The 21,775-nt window shown below is 42.8% G+C and overlaps 2 protein-coding genes across 8 annotated transcripts in view; one reads left to right on the top strand and one right to left on the bottom strand.

Moving 5' to 3' along the window:
- Window positions 1-16,254, bottom strand: part of pphln1 (periphilin 1) — a 28,809-nt gene extending 12,555 nt beyond the window's left edge. Inside the window, exons 1-8 of one of the 4 annotated variants that reach the window (XM_079817908.1) lie at window positions 15,875-16,254; window positions 14,871-14,923; window positions 8,141-8,208; window positions 7,833-8,042; window positions 5,052-5,119; window positions 1,755-1,889; window positions 1,493-1,668; window positions 421-456 (exon numbers count right to left, since the gene is read on the bottom strand). In XM_079817908.1, the coding sequence (XP_079674034.1) occupies window positions 421-456; window positions 1,493-1,668; window positions 1,755-1,889; window positions 5,052-5,119; window positions 7,833-8,042; window positions 8,141-8,208; window position 14,871 (694 nt within the window). In that variant the 5' untranslated portion in view covers window positions 14,872-14,923; window positions 15,875-16,254. Of the gene's footprint in view, window positions 1-420; window positions 457-1,492; window positions 1,669-1,754; window positions 1,890-5,051; window positions 5,120-7,820; window positions 8,043-8,140; window positions 8,209-14,870; window positions 14,924-15,874 lie in introns of all 4 variants that reach the window. The other 3 variants (XM_079817907.1, XM_079817905.1, XM_079817906.1) reach the window with 3 other exon arrangements.
- Window positions 16,238-21,013, top strand: zcrb1 (zinc finger CCHC-type and RNA binding motif 1). Of its 4 annotated transcripts, none has more exons than XM_079817911.1 (8): window positions 16,238-16,377; window positions 16,485-16,583; window positions 17,375-17,403; window positions 17,500-17,611; window positions 17,698-17,805; window positions 19,373-19,482; window positions 19,615-19,687; window positions 20,548-21,013. In XM_079817911.1, the coding sequence occupies exons 2-8, from the start codon at window positions 16,500-16,502 to the stop codon at window positions 20,686-20,688; spliced, it is 657 nt and encodes a 218-aa protein (XP_079674037.1). In that variant the 5' UTR covers window positions 16,238-16,377; window positions 16,485-16,499; the 3' UTR covers window positions 20,689-21,013. The 4 variants fall into 4 exon arrangements, with proteins under 4 accessions (XP_079674037.1, XP_079674036.1, XP_079674039.1 ...); XM_079817910.1 differs by having other exon boundaries at window positions 20,545-21,013; XM_079817913.1 differs by having other exon boundaries at window positions 16,245-16,377; window positions 17,698-18,900.
- The last annotated feature ends 762 nt before the right edge of the window (window positions 21,014-21,775 follow it).

Here is a 21,775-nt window from a genome sequence, read left to right as displayed (position 1 = left end):
GCGGTTGTGTTTATTTATACCCGGTGTCCATCTGTACATTTATATAATAAAAATTGTCTCCCTAAGGTCCATTAAGCCGTTACATTTTTGTGCCAAATCATAATTTAGTTTTAGATTACCATTTTCCAACATGTTTTGCCTTAGACTTCTGTGTCAGCACACTTTTTGAATGTGAAATGAGCAACAGAGTTTTTGCAAAAATGTAATTTCATTGGTTTGACCCATTTAAAAAGGAGCTGAGAGCCCTACACTCTTATTGGTATCTTTAAATTAAGCAACATATTTAAAACTTTGTGACTAACAGGTGATTGTGCAGCGTTCCGCATGTTCAAATTTCAGGTGGGACTGTTGATGTATAATAAATATGACTGGATCATCTATACATGATCTATACACCCTTAAGGGCACGGTTTTACTCACCCGGTCCTTTCCCTGCCCCAAACGGCTCCTCATATCCTGAAACGGAGGAAAACATTTTGGTACATAATCAAATAAAAGAACAAAAACCAGTACTGTAATTCTTAGTGAACAACAATGCAGGTGTTTTTGATGCAATTCTTTCATCAGTAATAGAGGTTAGATCATACAATCATACAGTGGCATGCAAGCCTGCTCCATCTTTTTAGATCAGCATAATCTAGAGACTCTCACTTGGAGTACGGCAACCAAAACATGTGCATCCAATATTGGCTCCTCAAAGCGTCTCTCTGGAGCTTATTACTGAGGATCTCATTATAGTAACAGAGAACAGGGAAACAAACACAGATGGGAGTTTTTATTAGGACAGCTTTGAGTGACATCATCTGTGATCGGAGGTCTGCGGTGGACGCTTGGGTACAGACATGTCCAAGACTGTGTATTTTCAAACACGACGACTCAAATCAAACCTGTCTGGGAATCATTTAGGAAGTTTATCTAGTTTATATGAGGAATAAAGCAACCAGGCAAAGTCTTTTCAATCTGCAGCTGGGCTTATTAAAATGCGCTCGCGTGCAAATTAGTCAAGAAAGCCTTTAAATCAATCAACAGGCTTCAAAAAGTCCCTGACAGGTCAAATACTACAGTGCAAGCTGTGAACTGACCCTGATCATCTACAGTCTGTGTGTGTGGGAAATCCCACCAAAGAGATTTCTCCAAAGAAATGGTGAAAGGCTTGGAACGCTGCCTATACCTGCGATGCGAACACCACTGCCATTACTCAATTTAATTATAATGATTTCTGAAGGATCTTGAGACACTCAAGACTGGATTAACAGCTGCTAAAAATTCAACTTTGCCATCACAGTAACAAATTTAAGTCAAATTTGGAAATTGTTATATTCAATTTTAGCAATATTTTAAAATATTACCATTTTACTGCATGTTTGAACACATAAATGCAGCCTTGGTGAGCATAAAAGACATCCCCAACTTGTGTGTAAGTAATATAAATCAAAATCAAAGAAACGCTAAGAAATGACTAATCAAGTATTTGACTGAAGATGATTCATACTTTTCCCCTGCTGGGGCAGGACAGGATGCACTTTGCCCCGATCTGGTGAGTAGCTGCGGCTGCTTATGCTGGACCCCGACCGACTGTGAGGGGAAGGGGGGACGTCCCGCCGGGCTGGAGAGCGTTCGCGTACTGGCGGGAAGGGTGCCTTTCGTCTCACGTTGTCCCGTTCCTCCCTGTGACAGAGCACAAACACAAGTTAAGTATCCGTTCACTAATAGAACAATATAGGGCATTTTACATAACATGTCTGAATACAAACCCTCTGTCCAGGCTCATTATGGCCTGCATGAGGGTGTCATCTCCTGCATCAGGGGCTACTGCAGGCAGAGACCTGGGCTGAGGGTAAGTAGCCTGGACCCTAGCGTTCGGGGGAGGACCTGCGCGATTACTCGGTCTGAACCGGGAAAGGAAAAATAAAGACAAATATTTGCATTCACATTTTGGATTTAGAAATATTAGCATAAGATATTCTCATTAAACAGTTAAATAGATACTAAACCAAAACAGACAAAAAATTAAGATGTGTGGCTTTAGTAGTTGCCTACTGTCCTCTGACAGGTTAAGAAGGGGGTTAAAGGGGGGACAGTCTGTTAATCTTAGACGCTTGTTTATATGAACCATGCCCTATAGGGTCAGACACTGAGTGTACTGGGATGAAGGGTCAAAGGAGAGGAGATGAGGTGTTTCCACTGGCCTCAGGACTGGGATGGTCATTTCAGATGTCTAAATACTTTGTATTTTTATTCTGTTTGTATAGCGTTTTTAACATGTACAATGTCATATCTAACACATTACTTTCTTTCTTCAGTGGAACACAAATGAAGATATTTTGAAGAATGTTTAAATTGTTTTTGTCCATATTATGAAAGTCAATGGGGTCCAAAAAAAACACTTGAACTCACTTTCATTCTATGGACAAAATATGGACAAAAATATTATTTTTATATATAAAACATTTATATTTATATATATTATAGATTATATAAATGTATATACAGTATATACATGCAAATATTTCTTAAATATATACATGAATGTGTGTGTATTTATATATAAATAATAATTAACAGAGTACACACACATATATTATGAATCCATAGAATGAAAGTGAGTTCAAGTGTTTTTTTTGGACCCCATTGACTTTCATAATATGGCATTCTTAAAAAATATATTTTTTGTAGGGCTGTCAAAAGATTAATTGCGATTAATCGCATCCAAAATAAAAGTTTGTGTTTACATAATATATGTGTGTGTACTCTGTTAATTATTATTTATATATAAATACACACACATTCATGTATATATTTAAGAAATATTTGCATGTATATACTGTATATACATTTATATAATCTATAATATATATAAATATAAATGTTTTATATATAAAAATAATATTTTTTTCTTATATATATATACTATAAATATGATATAAATATAAATGCATATAAATATATACATGCTTGTGTGTGTTTTTAATATATAAATAATAATTAACAGAGTACACACACATATATTATGTAAACACAAACTTTTATTTTGGATGCGATTAATCTTTTGACAGCCCTAATTTTTTGTGTTCTGCATTTTCATTTTAGGGTGAACTATTATTTTAAGTGTTGAATGACTTCTAAGGGTCACTGAATATTCAGAAAAGCAGGGTCAATTATGATTTAGTAATGTCCATAAAGACTTGTTTAAAACCTGTAAGTTATGCAGGACACCCCTGGTCCTGATACAGAGGAGATTCTCTTAAACTAGTCTCTGCCTCATTTAAGACTTTACTTATATGTGTAAGGACCATGCCAGAGGCTTCACATCCTGCTTGTAAATTGCAACTCAATATAAACTGCACAAAGAGGAGGGCAAAATGAGGCTTGTAAAAAGTTGCAGCGCTGCCTAACAGAGCAGCACCGCAGCTCTGCCGAGTTCACCCGCAACCAAGACATTCATTAACACACATCTGTTCTAGAGGCAGTAAAACCCCCTTCAGTTTACTCTGCTCCCCCTCGACTCTGTTTCTCTGCCAGGGTCCTCCGGTCGCGCAGGGCCGATTACGTGCCACTTATATGGCCTGCCGCGCAGGAGAGCGGGAGGACGTAAAAGAATCACAGGCACCTGGTCCGAGTGACCCTGGCCTGAACTCCAGCCAGGTTCCTCTCTCACAAACACACACGACAATGTGTCCGCACACAGTGACCTCGCAAAACTTTAATGACCTCACATCTGTTTGAAGTGCAGGTGACCCTGTCTGCCCTGGACTAACAGAGCAAATTACCACATGTCTGTCCTTACAGCCAATATGAAGCCAGGATATTACCCCAAGCCAAAAAAAAGGTTAACCTCTCACTCCAAATTGCAAGCCATCACAATAGATTAAAGCACTGAAAAGGTCAAAACAAGTACTTTAAAGCACGTCTGATATCCAAGATTATTCGAATTAGCAGGAAAATGCTTTATATGATCACATAAAGAACATTAAAACTGAATCTTTAAAAACGTCTGATTTTAATATGAAGAGAGGCTTAGACAAGCATGCCTTACTGACTAATTACAAAAGCGCCCCCAAGTGGTAAGACTGGGTTTTGTCCATATAGTTCTTTGTCAAATCTTTCGCATTAGTTTAGTTTTTTTTATAAATAAATTAATATACACAAAATTAAATATATAATGTGTGTGCATGCATGTATAAAGATTTTAATTATACATTTCATTTTATGTATATTTATTTATAGAATATACAACATTATTTATATTATATATTTATACATATATAAAATGTGATAATTGTGAGCATGCTCAAAGTTTAGCCAATGTCCTCCTTTGTCAAATGTCAAATACTGCATTCTTGTACAGGCTCTTCGTGTGACATAAATTTGACCAATTAAGAAAACAATGATGTCACCATTTCAGTTCTTTTAGCAGGGGTGTAACAACACAAGGTTCATTTGGCTGCCCTCCATCCCCGCTGTGAACTGTTGCGATTAATTACTGGAAAGAGGCAGATTAAGAGATACGGAAAACCACTGTGATGCTCACTGTGTTCATCCAGTTGGCAGACAGAGTGGCTGTCTGTGGGAATTTCCATGGGAGCTGAACCACAAAAACCAAACAGAAAATGTAGGACAACTCGGAGTTTGATTTATGCTCCATATTAAGAAACTTCACTTTGAGTGAGAGTAAAAAGGGAAGCCAAGAAACAAAGTATAAAAACAAGGCATTAACACTGGAGGGAACACAGCTTGTTTTCAAGAGGAACAGTTCTGCCATCTGCTGGGGAAATGACATGAGCTTCAAAGAACATGCCTACCCTTGACCCCGTTTACACCCCATATTAAGATCCAGAAGTGGTCAGCACTAAAATCCGAAATGTTTTGTATGGTCACTCAAAATGCATTTAGAGGTTAACTTTTTCTGAATACTGAACTCTGAATATGTGGCAAGAGAGAGTATTTCCTCTATTTCAAAAGAGTAAAAAGTTTAGTTTATTCAGAATAAGCTCATTAAAACTGTAGTAATACATATTTTTTCTATGTGGCAAGCCGAACTTGTGAAATACCTGAAGTCCATTTGGCGACCACCATGAGGTTCCTCTCTTGGCCCTCTGTAGTACGGGAAGTCTTCCTGCTGAAGTGCAAAACAATGATATGATGAAAACGCAAGACACACAATTGCAATTGTTAAAGGAGTAGTTCACTTTAAAATGAAAATTACCTCATGATTTACTCCTCTCAAGCCATTCTAGGTGTATATGTCTTTCTTCTTTCTGATGAACACAATCAGAGATATATTAATAAATATCCTGATGCTTTATAATGGCAGTGACGGGGCCCATTGAGTTTGAAGCTCAAAAGAGTGCATCCATCCATCATAAAAGTAATCGACATGGCTTGGCGGGAGCTTAATAAAGGCCTTCTGAAGCGAATTGATGGAGTTTTGTAAGAAAAATATCCATATTTAAAAATATATAAAGAAAAATATTTAGTTTCCGCCAGACCGCCTTCTGTATTTAATTTACAAAGAAAGCGTAACTGGTGCGACGTTTGACGTCAGATGTAGCTCAAGCATTTTGAACTGCGAGAGGCGTTACACTTTCTGCGTAAGTTGAATATGGAAGGCGTTCTGGCGGAAGCTAGATATTTTACTTTATAAAGTTTTAAATATGGATATTTTTCTTACAAAACCCCATCGATTCGCTTCAGAAGGCCTTTATTAACCCCCCGGAGCCGTGTGGAGTACGTTAAAGATGGATGGATGCACTTTTTCTTGAGCTTCAAACTCAATGGACCCCGTCACTGCTATTATAAAAGCTTGGAAGCGTCAGGATATTTACTAATACAAGTCTGATTGTGTTCATCAGAAAGAAGAAAGTCATTTACAACTAGGATGGATGAGGGTGAGTAAATCATGGGGTAATTTTCATTTTCAAGTGAACTACTCCTTTAAGTGTTTATGATCCTTTTATTTTCCATATCTTTTTTCTTTTATTGAACTGATGGATATCATTCAGTCATCTCAGGACAATCAAATAGCAATAATAATAATAATAATAATAATAATAATAGTCAAAAAAAGAAGAAAAAGGAAAAAATAAACAATCAATAAATAATTGACATTTTTGTGTTGTTTGTATTATATGTATGAGGCAGACCTTTTTAAAGGGGTGGTAAAACACGATTTCACTTTTCTAACTTTAGCTAGTGTGTAATGTTGCTGTTTGAGCATAAACAACATCTGCAAAGTTACAACGTTCAAAGTTTAAAGCAAAGGGAGATATTTGCTTTTAAAGAAATCAATTTCTAAGGACTACAGCAAACGGCCGGTAGGCGACTACAGACATTCCTCCAGGGTTGTTGACATCACCAGTCCCAATATTTACATAAACCCCTCCTCCGAGAATATTAAATAAGGGGGGGCGAGGCCATTTTGTATTGCTGTGGGGAAGAATTGTTGTGGTATAGTTAGTAGGCTGGAGTGTTGTTGCCGCAATGCCGACGATACGTGGTTATTTTCATCCGGATTGCAGGTCCACTTTGTTCAGCCTTCCTAGGGACGGGGGTGGGTTGCAGTGCATTTAACATACAACACGTTATATGCATGTGTGTATGAGACAGGGGAACACGGTCGCATTTGAAGCAGATATATGCTGCCCATCATAAATCAAAGCACGAGACAGACAAGAGAAGAAGACCGGAAAATGTGACATAATGGAAAATATTTGTCTATATTTGCAATACATGGGCCGCGGTTCAGCTGCGCGAGACAAACTCCCAAACGGCTCCCGCTGCACATTTCACTGAGGAAAGCTTCCACAATCTTTGCGAGTTCAATGAAGGATTCGCACAACGGCTTGTCCTGAAAGATGGATTTAAAAACAGAAGCTGTTTACGGGCCACAACATGTAAGTATGATTTATTTTTCGTCGATGTGTTTTCCTGTAATAGTTTGTATTGTTAATCGTACGTTGTAGCAAGGAAGTAAACAAATGACAACGCTGTTCTGCAAACAAGTCTGTTAAATGCTCATTCATACTTAACGTTATCCGACAAACACCTACCGTTACAAACTTTTTTTAAATCTCAACAGCAAACTTGGAATTAGTGTAAATTATTCTTTGATTAGAGCATTTATGTATTGTTTATCTACATGCTTGTTTATCTACAGGCATGCTAATCTAAACATGGTTCTGTGTTTGATTTGGCTACTATAGTAAAGCCAATGTTTAGTGTTCATTTTGGGTTAATAGTTCTTGCGACAGATATTTGGCTATAATCGTTCTAAAAATACAAAAGTGCCATTCAGTAGCGATCACTATAGATCCGCAGTCTTTACTCTTGAGGACTGAACAGGTCGAACAGGTTCTGCTCGATCATCTTCACTAAAATGTTCTGGGTCCGATTTGGGCTCAAATTGGTATGGTTTTATAGACTCCATTGTTTCTAATACTACCAAAGCACAGACTACCGGTAAAGGTAAGGGTGTGACATTTCCGACAAACGTGCACTAGGCGGTTAGCGAATCACAACACACTGGGCCAGCAAACCAATCTGAGCCCATTACGTATTTTTGAGGGATCGGCTTCATAGAACCCGGAAACCATCAGACCGTTTTTACAAGGAGGGACAGAGCAGTGTAGAATAAAGGTAAAATATAGGAAAAATAATGATTTTTTTTAAAAACGAAGCATGAACTCATATTACAGTGCACCCCACAAACACAATCAAGCCTTCGAAAGAATGTGTTTTACCACCCCTTTAAACACTAACTGTACTGAATAAGAAAGTAACAAACGAGGCAATAGATAAATAAATAAAAAACATATCTGAACTTTGATTTTTACCCTTCGACCAGGTGGTCCACCCCTGTGGTCATTTGGAAATGAGTGATGGCTGTCTCCATGGTAACCTCTCTGATCATCTCCATGGTAGTTGCGAGGGGCACCGTTTGGGTAAAACCGAGGGCCATCGTATTCAAAACCACGGCCGTAGTCCTCGTCCGGACGTCCAAAGGGAGGTCTCCTATCTCCTTGACCTCCTCTTGGAAACGGACCCTGGAACGTCAAACAATGTCAAGCAAAGATGTTTGATTCACAGTATGAACCAAATGTTTGATCATGGTCAAATAATTAATGAAAATAAGTATATTTACCGATCTATCTGGAGGAAACCGGTCCTCGTAAATATCTCTAATAACAGTTCGATCTCTCCTAAAAGCCACTGAGATACAAAAACAGACACAGATGACATAATAGTATTTAAGACAACTGTAACAATATGAAACTTACACATGAGTTATCTAAAAATGTTATATCATCAAAGTTAAATTAAATTAAAATATAGAACAGGCCTATATGCCAACCAGAAAACGATACTCGGTTACTTAACGTAACCTCGGTTCTCTCTAGAAGAGGGAACGAGTATTGCGTAAGTTCCTTACGCTACGGGAAAGTATTCTTTCTTCGAGATTTCTGAAAAACCCAAAATTATCCTTAATTTTGTAACATTGTCAACGCAGTGCGGCAGCCTGGCAGACCATAGCAGGCTATTCCAGCGTGCCATTGGCTGCTCTGCTGGCAACTGCAGCAGCCTATCGGTGAGCCCGCGTGACGTGGCGACCAATGAGGGCGCTTCGCGCCCACCTGGCTTCATTTGCCTACAGGTGGGGCGTGGCCACGTGTATATAAGCAGGGCTCACGGGCTGCATATTCGGTTTTCGTAGTTCTGAAGCGTAAAAGCCCGCGGGGCGCACGGCAAGGAACGCAATACTCGTTCCCTCTTCTAGAGAGAACCGAGGTTACGTTAAGTAACCGAGTATCGTTCTCTTACGAGAGGTTCTCTCGTATTGCGTAAGTTCCTTACGCTACGGGAACATATTGTCAACGCCGTGCGCGCCTCGCATACAGCATATGTATCCCAGGGAACCGGGGACCATAACACTGCTCGGGCAGGGTGGCCGGTAAAGGAAACGGGCCACCACATATACGGACACTTCGTTTGAACTGACGGGTGGTTACAACGGGTGGTTACAACACCCTGCCTTATGAATGAGGGAACGGCACCTGCCGGTCGCCTTCAAATTCACCACACCTTGTCTCATGAACGAGGGAACGGCAAGGCCGGTCGCCTTCAAATTCACAATATCTTGTCATATGAGTGAGGTAACGGCACCGCCGGTCACCTTCAAACTCACAATAGCTCTTTTCGTAAATGAGGGAACGGTACCGCCGGTCTCCTTCAAATTTACATAAGCCTTGTACCGAACTTACTACCAGTATGTGAGCTATGTCTGCGCAGAATCACCGGGCAGAACCAACAGCCTTATTGAACTGATAACACTTTCGCCTGTAAGGCAGGAACTTCCAGATTGTAAAATCTCACGGCCCAGCCTGCCGCCACGCAAATATCGTGGATGGAAATCCCTCTGGCCCAAGCCCACGAAGAGGCCATGCCTCTGGTGGAGTGTGCTCTGACACCTAGCGGGCACTGCAGGTGTTTGGAAGCGTATGCAGTTGCAATCGCGTCCACTATCCACCTGGACAGGGTCTGTTTCGAGGAGGCGAGACCTTTAGCGCGCCCTCCAAACGGAACAAATAGCTGCTCAGAACGCCTGAAGGCGGCGGAGCGTGTGACATAAACCCTCAATGCCCTGACAGGGCAGAGGATATTGCCACCGTCCCCCTCGTCGGATGCTGGCAGAGCCGAGAGGGAGATAATCTGCGCCCTGAAAGGAGTGCCGATCGCTTTGGGGACATAACCATGCCTCGGTCTGAGAATGACCTTAGAGTCATTAGGACCGAACTCCATACACGTCGGGCTCACTGAGAGCGCGTGTAGATCCCCCACGCGTTTCACTGAAGCCAGAGCTATCAGGAACGCGGTTTTTAGCGAAAGGAACCTTGGTTCCACAGTCTCGAGCGGTTCAAAGGGATGAGCCTTCATGGCCTCTAGGACCAAGGCCAGATCCCAAATAGGAACCGATGGGAGCCGCGGGGGATTCATCCGTCTAGCTCCTCTGAGGAAACGGATGATGAGCTCGTTCCTTCCTAGCGTGCTGCCTAGCGTCGTCTGGGCGAACGCTGCTATAGCCGCTACATACACTTTGAGCGTGGAAGGGGACCTGCCCAGTTCCAAGAGCTCCAGGAGGAAGGAGAGCACCCGCTGGACCCCACATTGCTGCGGTTCCAATCCCTTGGAAGCACACCACTCAGTGAACACCGACCACTTAGAACTATATAACCGCCTCGTCGAGGGGGCTCTAGAGTGTGAGATCGTGTTCATAACCCCTTCGGGCAGGTCAACGGGTATCCGTTGGTCACCCATACATGCAGAGACCATCGCTCTGGATGGGGATGCCAAACTGACCCTCCTGCTTGAGAGAGGAGGTCTGCTCTCAGCGGAACTGGCCAGGGGGGTGAGTGCGACAGCTTCACCAGCTCTGGGTACCAAATCTGGTTCTCCCAGCGCGGCGCTATAAGGAGCACCGGGCGGCGCGTTTCCCTGATTTTCGCTATAACCTGGGTCAATAGGGAAATCGGCGGGAAAGCATACAGCGGGAGGCTGGGCCAAAGTTGGGACAGCGCATCCTCGCTTTTGGACAAGAACGTCGAGCAGCGGGCGTTCTCTTTTGTTGCAAAGAGGTCGAGCTTGTCCGGGCCCACGTTGAGGTGGCCCGGAACGTGCGCTGCTCTCAGCGAGCGCAGCGAGCTGTGTGCCCACACGAGCAGGCGTTCCGTCAGATTGCCCAGACACCTGGACCTGACACCGCCCTGCCGGTTCACGTAGGACACCACCGTGGTATTGTCCGACCGGACCAACACATGGTGTCCCCGTATAAACGGGAGAAACTGCTTGAGCGCGTTCTCTACCGCTATCATCTCCAAACAGTTTATGTGTAGGAGTTTTTCTCCGCTCGACCAGAGGCCCGAGGCCGGTTTGCCCTCGAAAACGGCGCCCCAACCCGAGGTGGAGGCGTCCGTCGAGATGACTTTGCGGTGTGAGATGGCTCCCATTGTCACTCCCCGCTGGTACCAGTCGGCTACTAACCAGGGCTCTAGGGCTGCAACACAGCCCTGAGTCACTCTGATCCTGAAACCTCCGGCAGCCCAGGCTCTGTGAGGTACTCGGGCGTTTAACCAGCGTTGCAGCGGGCGCATGCGCATTAAGCCCAGCTGGAGCACAGCTGCAGCTGAGGCCATACGTCCCAGCATCCTCTGAAAAAGCTTGAGAGGTGCGATTTTGCCCGGCCGGAAGTACGCAGCCATGCGCCGAACTTGGCGCGTGCGTTGTGGTGACAGGCGGGCAGACATAGCCACAGTGTCCAGATTCAAACCCAGAAATGAGGTTGATTGCGTGGGCACTAATGAGCTCTTGGTCCAGTTGACCGTGAGCCCCAGGCTGTCCAAATGGCTGAGCAGCATTGCCCTGTGGGCGAGGAGCTCGGCCTCTGACTGCGCCAGGATGAGCCAGTCGTCCAAGTAGTTCAATATTCGCATCCCCCGGTTTCTCAGGGGAGCGAGGGCCGCGTCCATGCACTTCGTAAATGTACGGGGTGCTAGTGACAGGCCGAACGGAAGGACGGTGTATTGATAAGCCTGGCCGTCGAAGGCGAATCGTAAGAATGGCCTGTGACGCGGCGTTATCTTGATTTGAAAATATGCGTCTTTCAAATCTAGGGAAATTAGCCAGTCTCTCGGGCGAATATGCGCGAGGATCTGCTTGGTCGTAAGCATCTTGAACGATCTCCTCAAAAGAGCTTTGTTCAGACGCCTCAGATCCAGAATCGGTCTGAGCGACCCGTCCCTTTTTGGCACGAGAAAATATCGGCTGTAAAAGCCTGACTCGCTCATAGAATGGGGAACCGGTTCTATAGCCCCTTTGCACAGCAGCGTGGCTATCTCCGCTCGAAGTAGATGTGCTACTTCTTCGCTCACTCTCGTCTCTATACGCGCACAGAAGCGCGGAGGGCGGCGAGCGAACTGCAGAGTGTAGCCGTGCTTCACTGTTCTCAGCACCCATTCTGATACACCTGGAATGGCTTCCCACGCTTTCGCGTGTGCCAAACGGGACAGAACGGCCTCTGGGCTCGAAACGCCGCGTTTCGCGGGTTTGACGGCCCGTATAAGAGGGGCGGGCGCGGTGCGCGCGCTCTCTGTGCTGTGGGCCAGCCGCTCGCTTTCGGTGGCTGGCCGCCTTACACACTGTGTCTCTACCGCTTTGAGCGGGGAATGTCTTGTGTGTGGCCCTACACTCATCGCTTCGGCCACCTTGGGCGGAAAACAAATGGTGTGTGGCGCGGCGCGTAGCGCCTGGGGCATAATGTTCGCGAAAATGTGTGAGCGCGTTTGAGCGGGCACAACTCTTACGCGTGGAACATGACCGGTTAAGAGTGGCTGTGTGACAGCGCGTGTGGTGGCTAGGCGTGGACGCAGACAAGCGGACACGTGACCTAACTCTAGCACTCGAGCGGCCGGAGGCCGCTTTATGTGAGTGGGGGACACGGGGTTTATTGTGCTTATGTGCAGGGGTGAACACAGAAAAGTGGGCACATTTACTGCATTTGAAACACATACGGCGTGAGCCGTGCAACCAGAAATAATGCAACTTTTGTGATTTCTCTGGTTTGCCGTAAAAACGGCGGTGGTTGACAGGCGAGAGGGCGTTTTTGCCGGCTCGTTGGCTGCGTGAAATTCCTCTGCAGCAGCCACAGTGGTGGGGGCTGACAGGAAAAAGAGTTTTGACGGTGGTCCGGCCGCAGCGGGACTTAACCGTCGTTTCTTGCCTCTGGCTAGGAGGGCTTTGGAGGCTCGGACTTCAGCACGATCCTAGGCCGGGGGCCCCGAGGGGGAGGCGGCTTACCGTGGCTGGAAGAGCGCGATCTGGGGCGGCCGCTCGGTCTTCGCTGAGACGAAGGGGGCCGCGCTGGGCGCTGCGTGGAGCTCGGTGTTGGCTGGTCGCGAGGACGGCGAGCAACGGAGCTACCGCTGGCGCCTGGGCGTCGAGGCAGGAAGAGGTTCATGGCCTGCGTCGTCTTCTGTACTTCGGAGAAACGGTCGACGATCCCCTTGACCGCTGGTCCGAAGAGCCCAGATGGAGAGAGCGGGGCGTTTAAGAAGGCCGCGCGCTCTGTTTCTCGCATGTCCGCGAGCGTGAGCCAGAGGTGGCGCTCAGCTACCGTGAGGGAGGCCATGGAGCGTCCGAGGGCCTGTGCTGCGGTCTTGGTAGCGCGGAGGGAGAGATCCGTCGCGCTTCGCAAATCCGTGATCAGCTCAGCGTCACAGCTCCTCTCGTCCAGATCACGGAGGAGATTGGCTTGGAGGATTTGCAGCACGGCCATAGAGTGCAGAGCAGACGCAGCTTGACCGGAGGCAGCGAAAGCGCGGCCGATCAGCGATGACGTCACTCTGCAGGCCTTAGACGGGAGGGCAGCCTTTGAGCGCCAACCAGAAGGCGGGCAAAGGTGCGCTGCGACCGCCTCTTCCACCGGAGGGATAGCGCTGTAGCCTTTCTCAGCCGCGCCGTCAACTTGTGAGAGCGTCGAAGAAGCCTGAGACAAGACCCTCGCGGAGAATGGCGCGTTCCAGGACTTCGCGAGCTCCTCGTGAAGCTCTGGCAGAAAGGGTGCAGTCCTGGCGGTGGGCGCACGGCGGCGACTGTTCAGGAAGCATCCGTCGAGCCGATTCGGCGCTGCCACCTTAGGCGGGGCCCATTCGAGGCCTAGCTGCTCGACAGCCCGGGTGAGAAGGCGCAACAGTTCGGCGTCCTCACCCGCTCGAGAGCGTCCGGAGGCTCGGACTGAAGAGGTCGCGGAAGACCATTCCTCGCTGTCGGAAGCCATGATGGAGCAGCTGTCGGCGCGTTCCGCGGCCGTATCCGCCTCATCCCCAGAGGCGGCAACAGAAATGGCGGCCTGGGGTGGGGGCGGGGAAGGCGAGAGTGAAGCGGGCGGGAAGGGTTCCGGCGAGCTTCTCTCGGCCAACTCCGGAGTCCGCTGCGAGCGGGGCTTTTTCCTGCGCGGCTTAGCAGAGACTGGAGGGATGTCATCTTCGAACTGATCGAGTCGAGCCCGCAGGGTCGACATCGTTAGTTCTTCGCACTCCGGGCATCCGCCGGCGAGAAGTGCGGCGGCGGCGTGATCACGGCCCAGGCAGAGAGCGCAGATCACATGGCGGTCCCCGGAACTGAGCTGCGCGTGACACGAGCCGCAGGTGGAACGAGACATTTTTAGAAAAACGCTCGGCTCTTTTTGTGAAAGTGTGACGCAGCGGCGACAACACTGAGCAATAAAAGGATATAATGCTGCCGGATAGCAGAGCAGGCACGGATGGCTGAAGGTGGCGCGATGCTGCCGGCTTCTTCAGGCGCTGTCCTCTGCTTGCTCGTCTGCACGTTCAACGGCGGCGGGTTCCAGATCCAGCGATGCGAAGGGCTTCGCTGAAGAAAAGAAAATCGAATATGCAGCCCGTGAGCCCTGCTTATATACACGTGGCCACACCCCACCTGTAGGCAAATGAAGCCAGGTGGGCGCGAAGCGCCCTCATTGGTCGCCACGTCACGCGGGCTCACCGATAGGCTGCTGCAGTTGCCAGCAGAGCAGCCAATGGCACGCTGGAATAGCCTGCTATGGTCTGCCAGGCTGCCGCACTGCGTTGACAATGTTACAAAATTAAGGATAATTTTGGGTTTTTCAGAAATCTCGAAGAAAGAATACTTTCCCGTAGCGTAAGGAACTTACGCAATACGAGAGAACCTCTCGTAAGAGAACCAATAAATAACTTTAAAGACTGCATAATATTGACAAAAACATTTTATATTAGTTAATGTAATCTTATTAAATATTTGTATACAATTTTCATCAAACATAAAAAAAAAAAGTAACTTACTTACTTTTAGTTTCTGAATGGAAAATCGGTGTCTTCAGCTGTATGACGGTTATCTAGTAACAAATGAGACAGAAATGGGGTTATACCAAAACCTATAGTGGGCAGATAATTATTTATAGGCCATAAAAACCACTAATTTTTACTGATAAATAAATATATAAATTGCTTAACAGAAAAAAAGCCCCCCAAACATTTTATAATAACATTCACACTAACTTAGGTAACATGTAGGCTTTGTATTGTAGGCTTTGAACATATACAATATAGTAGAACACACTAATATTTAGTACTTCTGTCAGAATATGAAGCGTTTAAAAATAAAATATTAAAGGCTAGATGGCGTTATGCAAGACGCGCGCAACCTCTTTTATTATGAATGTATTTACAATGCAGCAGGACACCGAGTTTCTTACTGTTTTGCTATTACAGTTGCTATTAAAACACAAATTAATACCTGATAAATTGTAAGCAAATTCAGTTTCATTACTCCGCTAAAATATAATTACTGACGTAAGAGAACGTTACTACGCAACAAAAATAACGATTTGATATTAGAGATGCTAATCGGGTATTGCTCTGCTACTATATTGGCTGGAACGCTGTATTGACCAATCAATAACCAGAACTAAAACCAACCGTTTCATGATTTAATTGAAATAATAGGGCATCATATTTTATTATACTATCATCTGCTTTCAATATTGTGTTTATTAGACCGATAAGTAAAATTGTTCATTGTAATCGAAACCTATAATTTGTATCACAGAAAGCACGCGCTCATCTAAACCTTCCATCACAGTTCAGTTGAATTTGTTTGGTTGTGCTACAATTCACATTCAACGAGGAATCAACTCTAATTTATATTAATTTGTGTTTTTGCCCATATGTATGCATCTCCAGCAAACAAACTCGTATTTATAATAAACTCATTTAAATCAGACACTGTAATACCGTTTTTCACCAGTACATACACATGCATAAGCCCACAACAAGCTTTTACATACCGTTCACGTGGTTTGCTTGACATATCTCCTGTCAGTTTACCATTATGTTATCTTTCGAAGACAAAATAACTTTCATGAAAAAAATATTTTGACACGAAACGTGGCGTAACACAGCCCGTTCCCAAACAAAACTCCACAGCCACAATCAAAAACACGTTTCCGGGTCCAGACCAAATATTGTTTTCAAAATAATGACTGACAATCTTAATAAAATAGCTGTTAAATTACAATGTAGGCTATTATTCACTGTATAGTTATTTTAATGTCTTTTAACGAGTCCTGTTGATGTATATGTGTAGCAATAAATGCTGTGAATTTGTTTTCTGATAGAGAGTGTTATGTTGTGAAAGCGGTCTGCTCTTTATCTTCCGGGTCACGCTGAGCTGCGATTTTGAATCGGATGTACACGCTGGTTAAACATCTACATTTTAGTAAAGTTAGACATGACAAACGCAATTCTTTTATTATCTTAAGCATGCTTTAAATCAGTAGGATTCTCGCGGGTAAGTAAGTCTTAAATGTGTTTTATAAAATTGCCCGTAAGCTCTTTTAGTATAATTTTTCTGTATGAGTATTTGCATGTTGTGATAAATGTTATGTTCTTTTTCAGATATCGGAGATAAAGATGAGTGGTGGTTTAGCGCCCAGCAGAAGCACTGTTTATGTGTCGAACATCCCATTCTCATTGACTAACAACGATTTGCACAAGGTGCCCTGTGTTGTTTGTTAAAATTATGTTGACATTAAGTGGACCCATTAATATAGGGGAGAGTGGGTTAAGAAAATTGAGAGAAAGAAGTAAAACTACATAACAGGGCATATATATTTCAGAATCAGTTGAAATTAGAATACATCACATATGAACATAGAAATAGGACTTGGGGGTAAGCTGTGTCGTGTCAAGGGAAAGTTGTGTCATTAGGGAATACCTGAGCAATTTGCATTTTAAATAAAATAAGAACAAACTAGTACAGAATTGAATAATGCATTATGCATTTTTTGCTGTACATTTAAGTTAAATTAAGTTTCCTATAGTACCGATAAAGTAGCCATGTGACGGTTTAATATTCCAAATATTTAAATGCAGTGTAATAATTTATACTTGCATACAAGAAAAACAAAATACACTTTCTGAAAATCTTTTTTTTTTTAACCTAACAGATTAAGGCACATACAAAATGTTCCCTCATTGATTTTTTTTAGAGCTTTTATAATATATCATGTTGTGGGAAATCCATGATTATATTCAATAAGACTAGTGTAATAGTAATTTCCTGCACTCGGATGCAAAGCTCACTAGTATTAGTTGAGCAAATGACACATCTTACCCTGAAGCATCTGACAGACTTTAAAGTTTATGATGGTCCCTCTCTAAAATATGATTATGAATAGGTTTTCTAGAATAAGGGATATCTACTCCCCCTATATTACATTCTTTTACTGCAAAATTTATTTAATTTTTTAAATATTGTTTACTTATTTTCTGCAATTTTCCCACAGCTATGCACGAAATATGGCAAGGTTGTGAAGTAAGTTTCCTTAGGTCTGCAATAAATAGATTGTTATACTTATATCATTATATCAAAGTATAGCTTGATCATAGTCGCAATGTCATTTTTCTGAAGGGTGACTGTTGTCAAAGATAAGCAGACACGGATGAGTAAGGGAGTGGCGTTTGTGCTGTTCCTAGACAGAGAGTCTGCTCATAATTGTGCCCGCTCACTAAACAACAAACAGGTATGCTGTTTTAACATAACATTAAGACTTACTAAGTGTCTGATTTAAAAGAAACGCATAGATCCAAAGTACTCTTGCTCTTTCAGTTGTTTGGGAGAACGGTAAAGGCCAGCATCGCCATTGACAATGGGAGAGCTACAGAATTCATCAGAAAGAGAAACTACACAGACAAATCCAAGTGTTATGAATGTGGGGTAAGTTTTCTGATCTATTGATATTGTTAACGTGTTGGTTGTCACTTTCACAGATCTGTGTGGGATGGATGGATAGATAGGTCAGCCACAGACTGTTGGCTGAGCGTCTGATGCATATGGCACACTTATCTGGAAACACTTCAGGAGTTTCGAAGTCGTCATCTGATTGATTTGTGCAGGATGTCTGTGAGACGTGTGTTGTGTTCTTTAACGGTCCACCTGGAAACAAGAACGCCGTTGCGTTTACTACTGTTGCTGCGTTCGAAAATCTAGGCAGCTGAATTATTGTCTCACTGCCTTATCAGACAATGGTAAATGGACTGCATTTATATAGCGCTTTTAACAGACCTACGGCCATCCAAAGCGATTTACAATTGCCTCACATTCACCCATTCATTCACACACCGATGGCGGTGTCAGCCATGCAAGGCGCCATCCAGGTCGTCGGGAGCTGCTGGGATTAGGTGTCTTGCTCATGGACACCTCGGCACTTGGTTCAGGTGGAACCGGGGATCGAACCACCAACCTTCCAGTTTTTAGACAACCTACATGAACCACTGAGCCACTGCCGCCCTAACAATGACTTGTTAGGCAGCGTTTGTGCATTAAGGCATCTCACGAAACTGATTTCGCACAGACTTCTAAGGCAGTGTAACAGTTTAATGATCTACAGCAAAATAGAGCGAGCTTTGGTGAGAACTAAACAAATATTTAATTACTACAGTAGTAATTTCTCGCTAGAAATGACATCAGAAGTGGAAAATGTTGGTCACAAACGTACATTTACACACAAACTGACCAGCAAACGCAACTTTCGGACAGCATCTTTTTTTCCTAGCTCAACTGTCACAGAATGGAACGCACAGGATTATGGGATATAAAAAGGCAACGAAAGATACATTTATGCTGCCTTCAAAACTCAATCAGATGAACGTATCTCAGGCGACAGGAAGTGAAGCCAACATTAGATTCGGACATGCCTTGATGCCTTCCTACCTTGAAATGTGTCCTCCGAAGGCAGCATTTTCCAGGTTTCGGACGAAGCCTGTGACCATGAGAGCTGACCAGGATCAACTAAACTCTGGCATTTCAAAAGTATGTGAAGTTCGCGGCTCCATTGTTGCAGTAAACTTGCACAATGTTCTTGAATGAATAATTTATAGATGCACGCCGGTCTGTTATTGCAGGGACTTCGACTTTACATGTTCACGCCCCTAAACATGACGTAAAACCAAACCAAACAGTCAAACGTCCTCTTGGCCAGTCCTTAGTCAATAAAAAAGCTGCAGATAGATAGATAGATAGATAGATAGATAGATAGATAGATAGATAGATAGATAGATAGATAGATAGATAGATAGATAGATAGATAGATAGATAGATAGATAGATAGATAGATAGATAGATAGATAGATAGATAGATAGATAGATAGATATTCCTATATGAGCTATTTCACCTGTTCACTAATACATATTTAGTACAAGTCTTGTACAATTTAAACTTACTGGATGGAGAAAAGTTTTTGAGGTTCTTACACTGTTTTGTTGTGTCATTTGTCTATGCTAGGAAGAAGGGCACTTGAGTTATGCCTGTCCCAAAAATTTACTTGGAGAGAGAGAACCTCCACCTAAAAAAGAAAAGAAAAAGAAGAAAAAAGTCCAGCAGCCCGAGGAGGTGTAAGTAAATCCTATTAGCATTAATAATTGAAACTACTTAGTATGTATTTAATGCGATTTAATCTTTTTATATGTACTTCATTGCAAATAATATAAGAGAAAATAAATGATATGTTGTTTTTGTCATTTTAGAGAACCAGAGGACAGTGAGGAAGAAGGAGAGGATCCAGCATTGGACAGTTTAAGTCAGGCAATTGCTTTCCAGGTCAGTGAATATTATATACTCTAAAGTTCAGTCATTATACATTAAATAGATAGCTCACCCCAAAATTAAAATTAGCCCATAATTTACTCACCCTTATCCTAGGTGTATATGACATTCTTCTTTCAGACGAATACAATTCGGAGTTATATTACAAAAGTCCAGGCTAATCCAAGCATTAGAATTGCAGTAATAGTTGCTGTTTTTGAAGTCCATAAAAAGTGCATCTGTCCGTCGAATATTCTGCTCGACGCGGCTCCGGGGTGTTAATAAAGGCCTTCTGAAGCTAATCAACGCGTTTTTGTAAGAAAAATATTCATATTTAAAACTTTATCAAGTAAACTTTCGGCCAACCACCTTCCGTGGAAAAGTGTTGAATGTTGAAAGTGAAACTCAAGATGCGTACGTGACAAGCCTACCTGGTCGCTTTAGTCTTTCGATCAGCAGGGGAACTTTCAACAATTTTTCCATAAATTGAACAGGGAAGGCGGTCGGCTGAAAGTTTACTTTATAAAGTTTTAAATATGGATATTTTTCTTACACAAACGCATCGATTCGCTTCAGAAGGCCTTTATTAACACCCCGGAGCCGCGTGGAGCACGTTATTTGATGGACAGATGCACTTTTTATGGACTTCAAAAACAGAGCAACTATTAATCCAATTCTAATGCTTGGATTAGCCTGGACTTTTGTAATATAACCCCGATTTTATTCGTCTGAAAGAAGAATGTCATATACACCTAGGATGACCTGAGGGTGAGTAAATTATGGGCTAATTTTCATTTTTGGGTGAACTATCCCTTTAATATTCCCAGTAAAAACGGGCTCAAAGAGAAATATAAATTTTTGCCTGTCATCAGCAGCAAGCACACGTTGAGGAGGAGGAGAAGAGAAAGAAGCAGGTCACAGAGGATGCGTCTCGAGCATCTACATCAGAGGACACCCACAAGCCCAGGATCAAAAAGAGCACCTACTTCAGTGATGAGGAGGAGCTCAGTGACTGACTCATACTTTTATGTGCTCAGAACAGACTGCCTGTTCTCGACTGCTTTTAAGGTCACATATTGATCTAAATTTATAATTTTGTCAAACTATATGTTGACATGAAAGGTGGAGAAAACTTCTGCTTATCTTGATCTGAGATGTTATGCTCCTTATTCAGATAACTACTCCTCCAATTATGTGGTTTATAGTATTGCGATTTAAAGATCCTGCTAAAAACTTCTGTAAAAATGTTTTTTTTTTAAATCTTGTAAATATAGTTTAGTTCTGTTTCACATATGTACATTCTTGTTTTTGTTCCAGAAAGCATGGAAAATAAATTGTTTTAAAATAACTTCCTGTCACCACTCAGCAGTCATTTGAACACTTTAAAAGGCCTTTTCCACCCACTGATATAATTCAAACACACCGGTATTAATAACCAGAAGTATTTCATGTTATTACATATACATTCTCAATAAGAAAGACAAATAATAGTATACTTTAAATTAATTGCATGAGATGTGAGTGTGTGAAATTTCCACACATTTCATGAATATGATGCATACAAAAAAAAGTTAATTTAACTGATCGATTGAACTGATATTGTTCATTTTAGTAAAAACTTCTGAGTACATTTGTAAGTCTCAACCATTCAAACCAGTTATCAAAGTAAAAAAATGTTACTGTGCAAATATTCTGCTAGGGAATGGAAAAAAATGGGAGCAAAACACAAATCAAGTTTTTAAGCTGCATTTAGACCCATATTTTGGTAATGATATATTTTATTGATTATAAAATATTAGACAATAAAATAGCTAATTTAAAGTTTTCACTGACCATTTGTGACCCTGGACCACAAACCAATCATAAGTCGCACAAGTATATTTGTGGCAATAGCCAACAATACATTGTATGGGTCAAAATGATCGATTTTTCTTTTATGCCAAAAATCATTAGGATATTAAGTAAAGATCATGTTCCATGAATATATTTTGAAGATTTTAAGAATATGAAGATATTAATTCCCTACCGTAAATATATTATATATATATATATATATATATATATATATATATATTTATTATTATTATTAGTAGTAGTAGTAGT

The sequence above is a fragment of the Gobio gobio genome (genome assembly GCF_949357685.1).
Source record: "Gobio gobio genome assembly, chromosome: 5".
Classification (NCBI taxonomy): Eukaryota; Metazoa; Chordata; class Actinopteri; order Cypriniformes; family Gobionidae; genus Gobio; species Gobio gobio.
Note: the sequence above shows the minus strand (reverse complement) of the source record. Positions and strands in the feature narration are given on the sequence as shown.

Excerpts from the sequence above, each read along its gene's own strand:
- zcrb1 (XM_079817910.1), top strand. The coding sequence starts at position 16,500 with ATGAGTGGTGGTTTAGCGCCCAGCAGAAGCACTGTTTATGTGTCGAAC. Across the intron at positions 16,584-17,374 it reads CTAACAACGATTTGCACAAG|CTATGCACGAAATATGGCAA; the intron begins GTGCCCTGTGTT and ends ATTTTCCCACAG. Across the intron at positions 19,688-20,544 it reads GTCAGGCAATTGCTTTCCAG|CAGCAAGCACACGTTGAGGA; the intron begins GTCAGTGAATAT and ends GCCTGTCATCAG.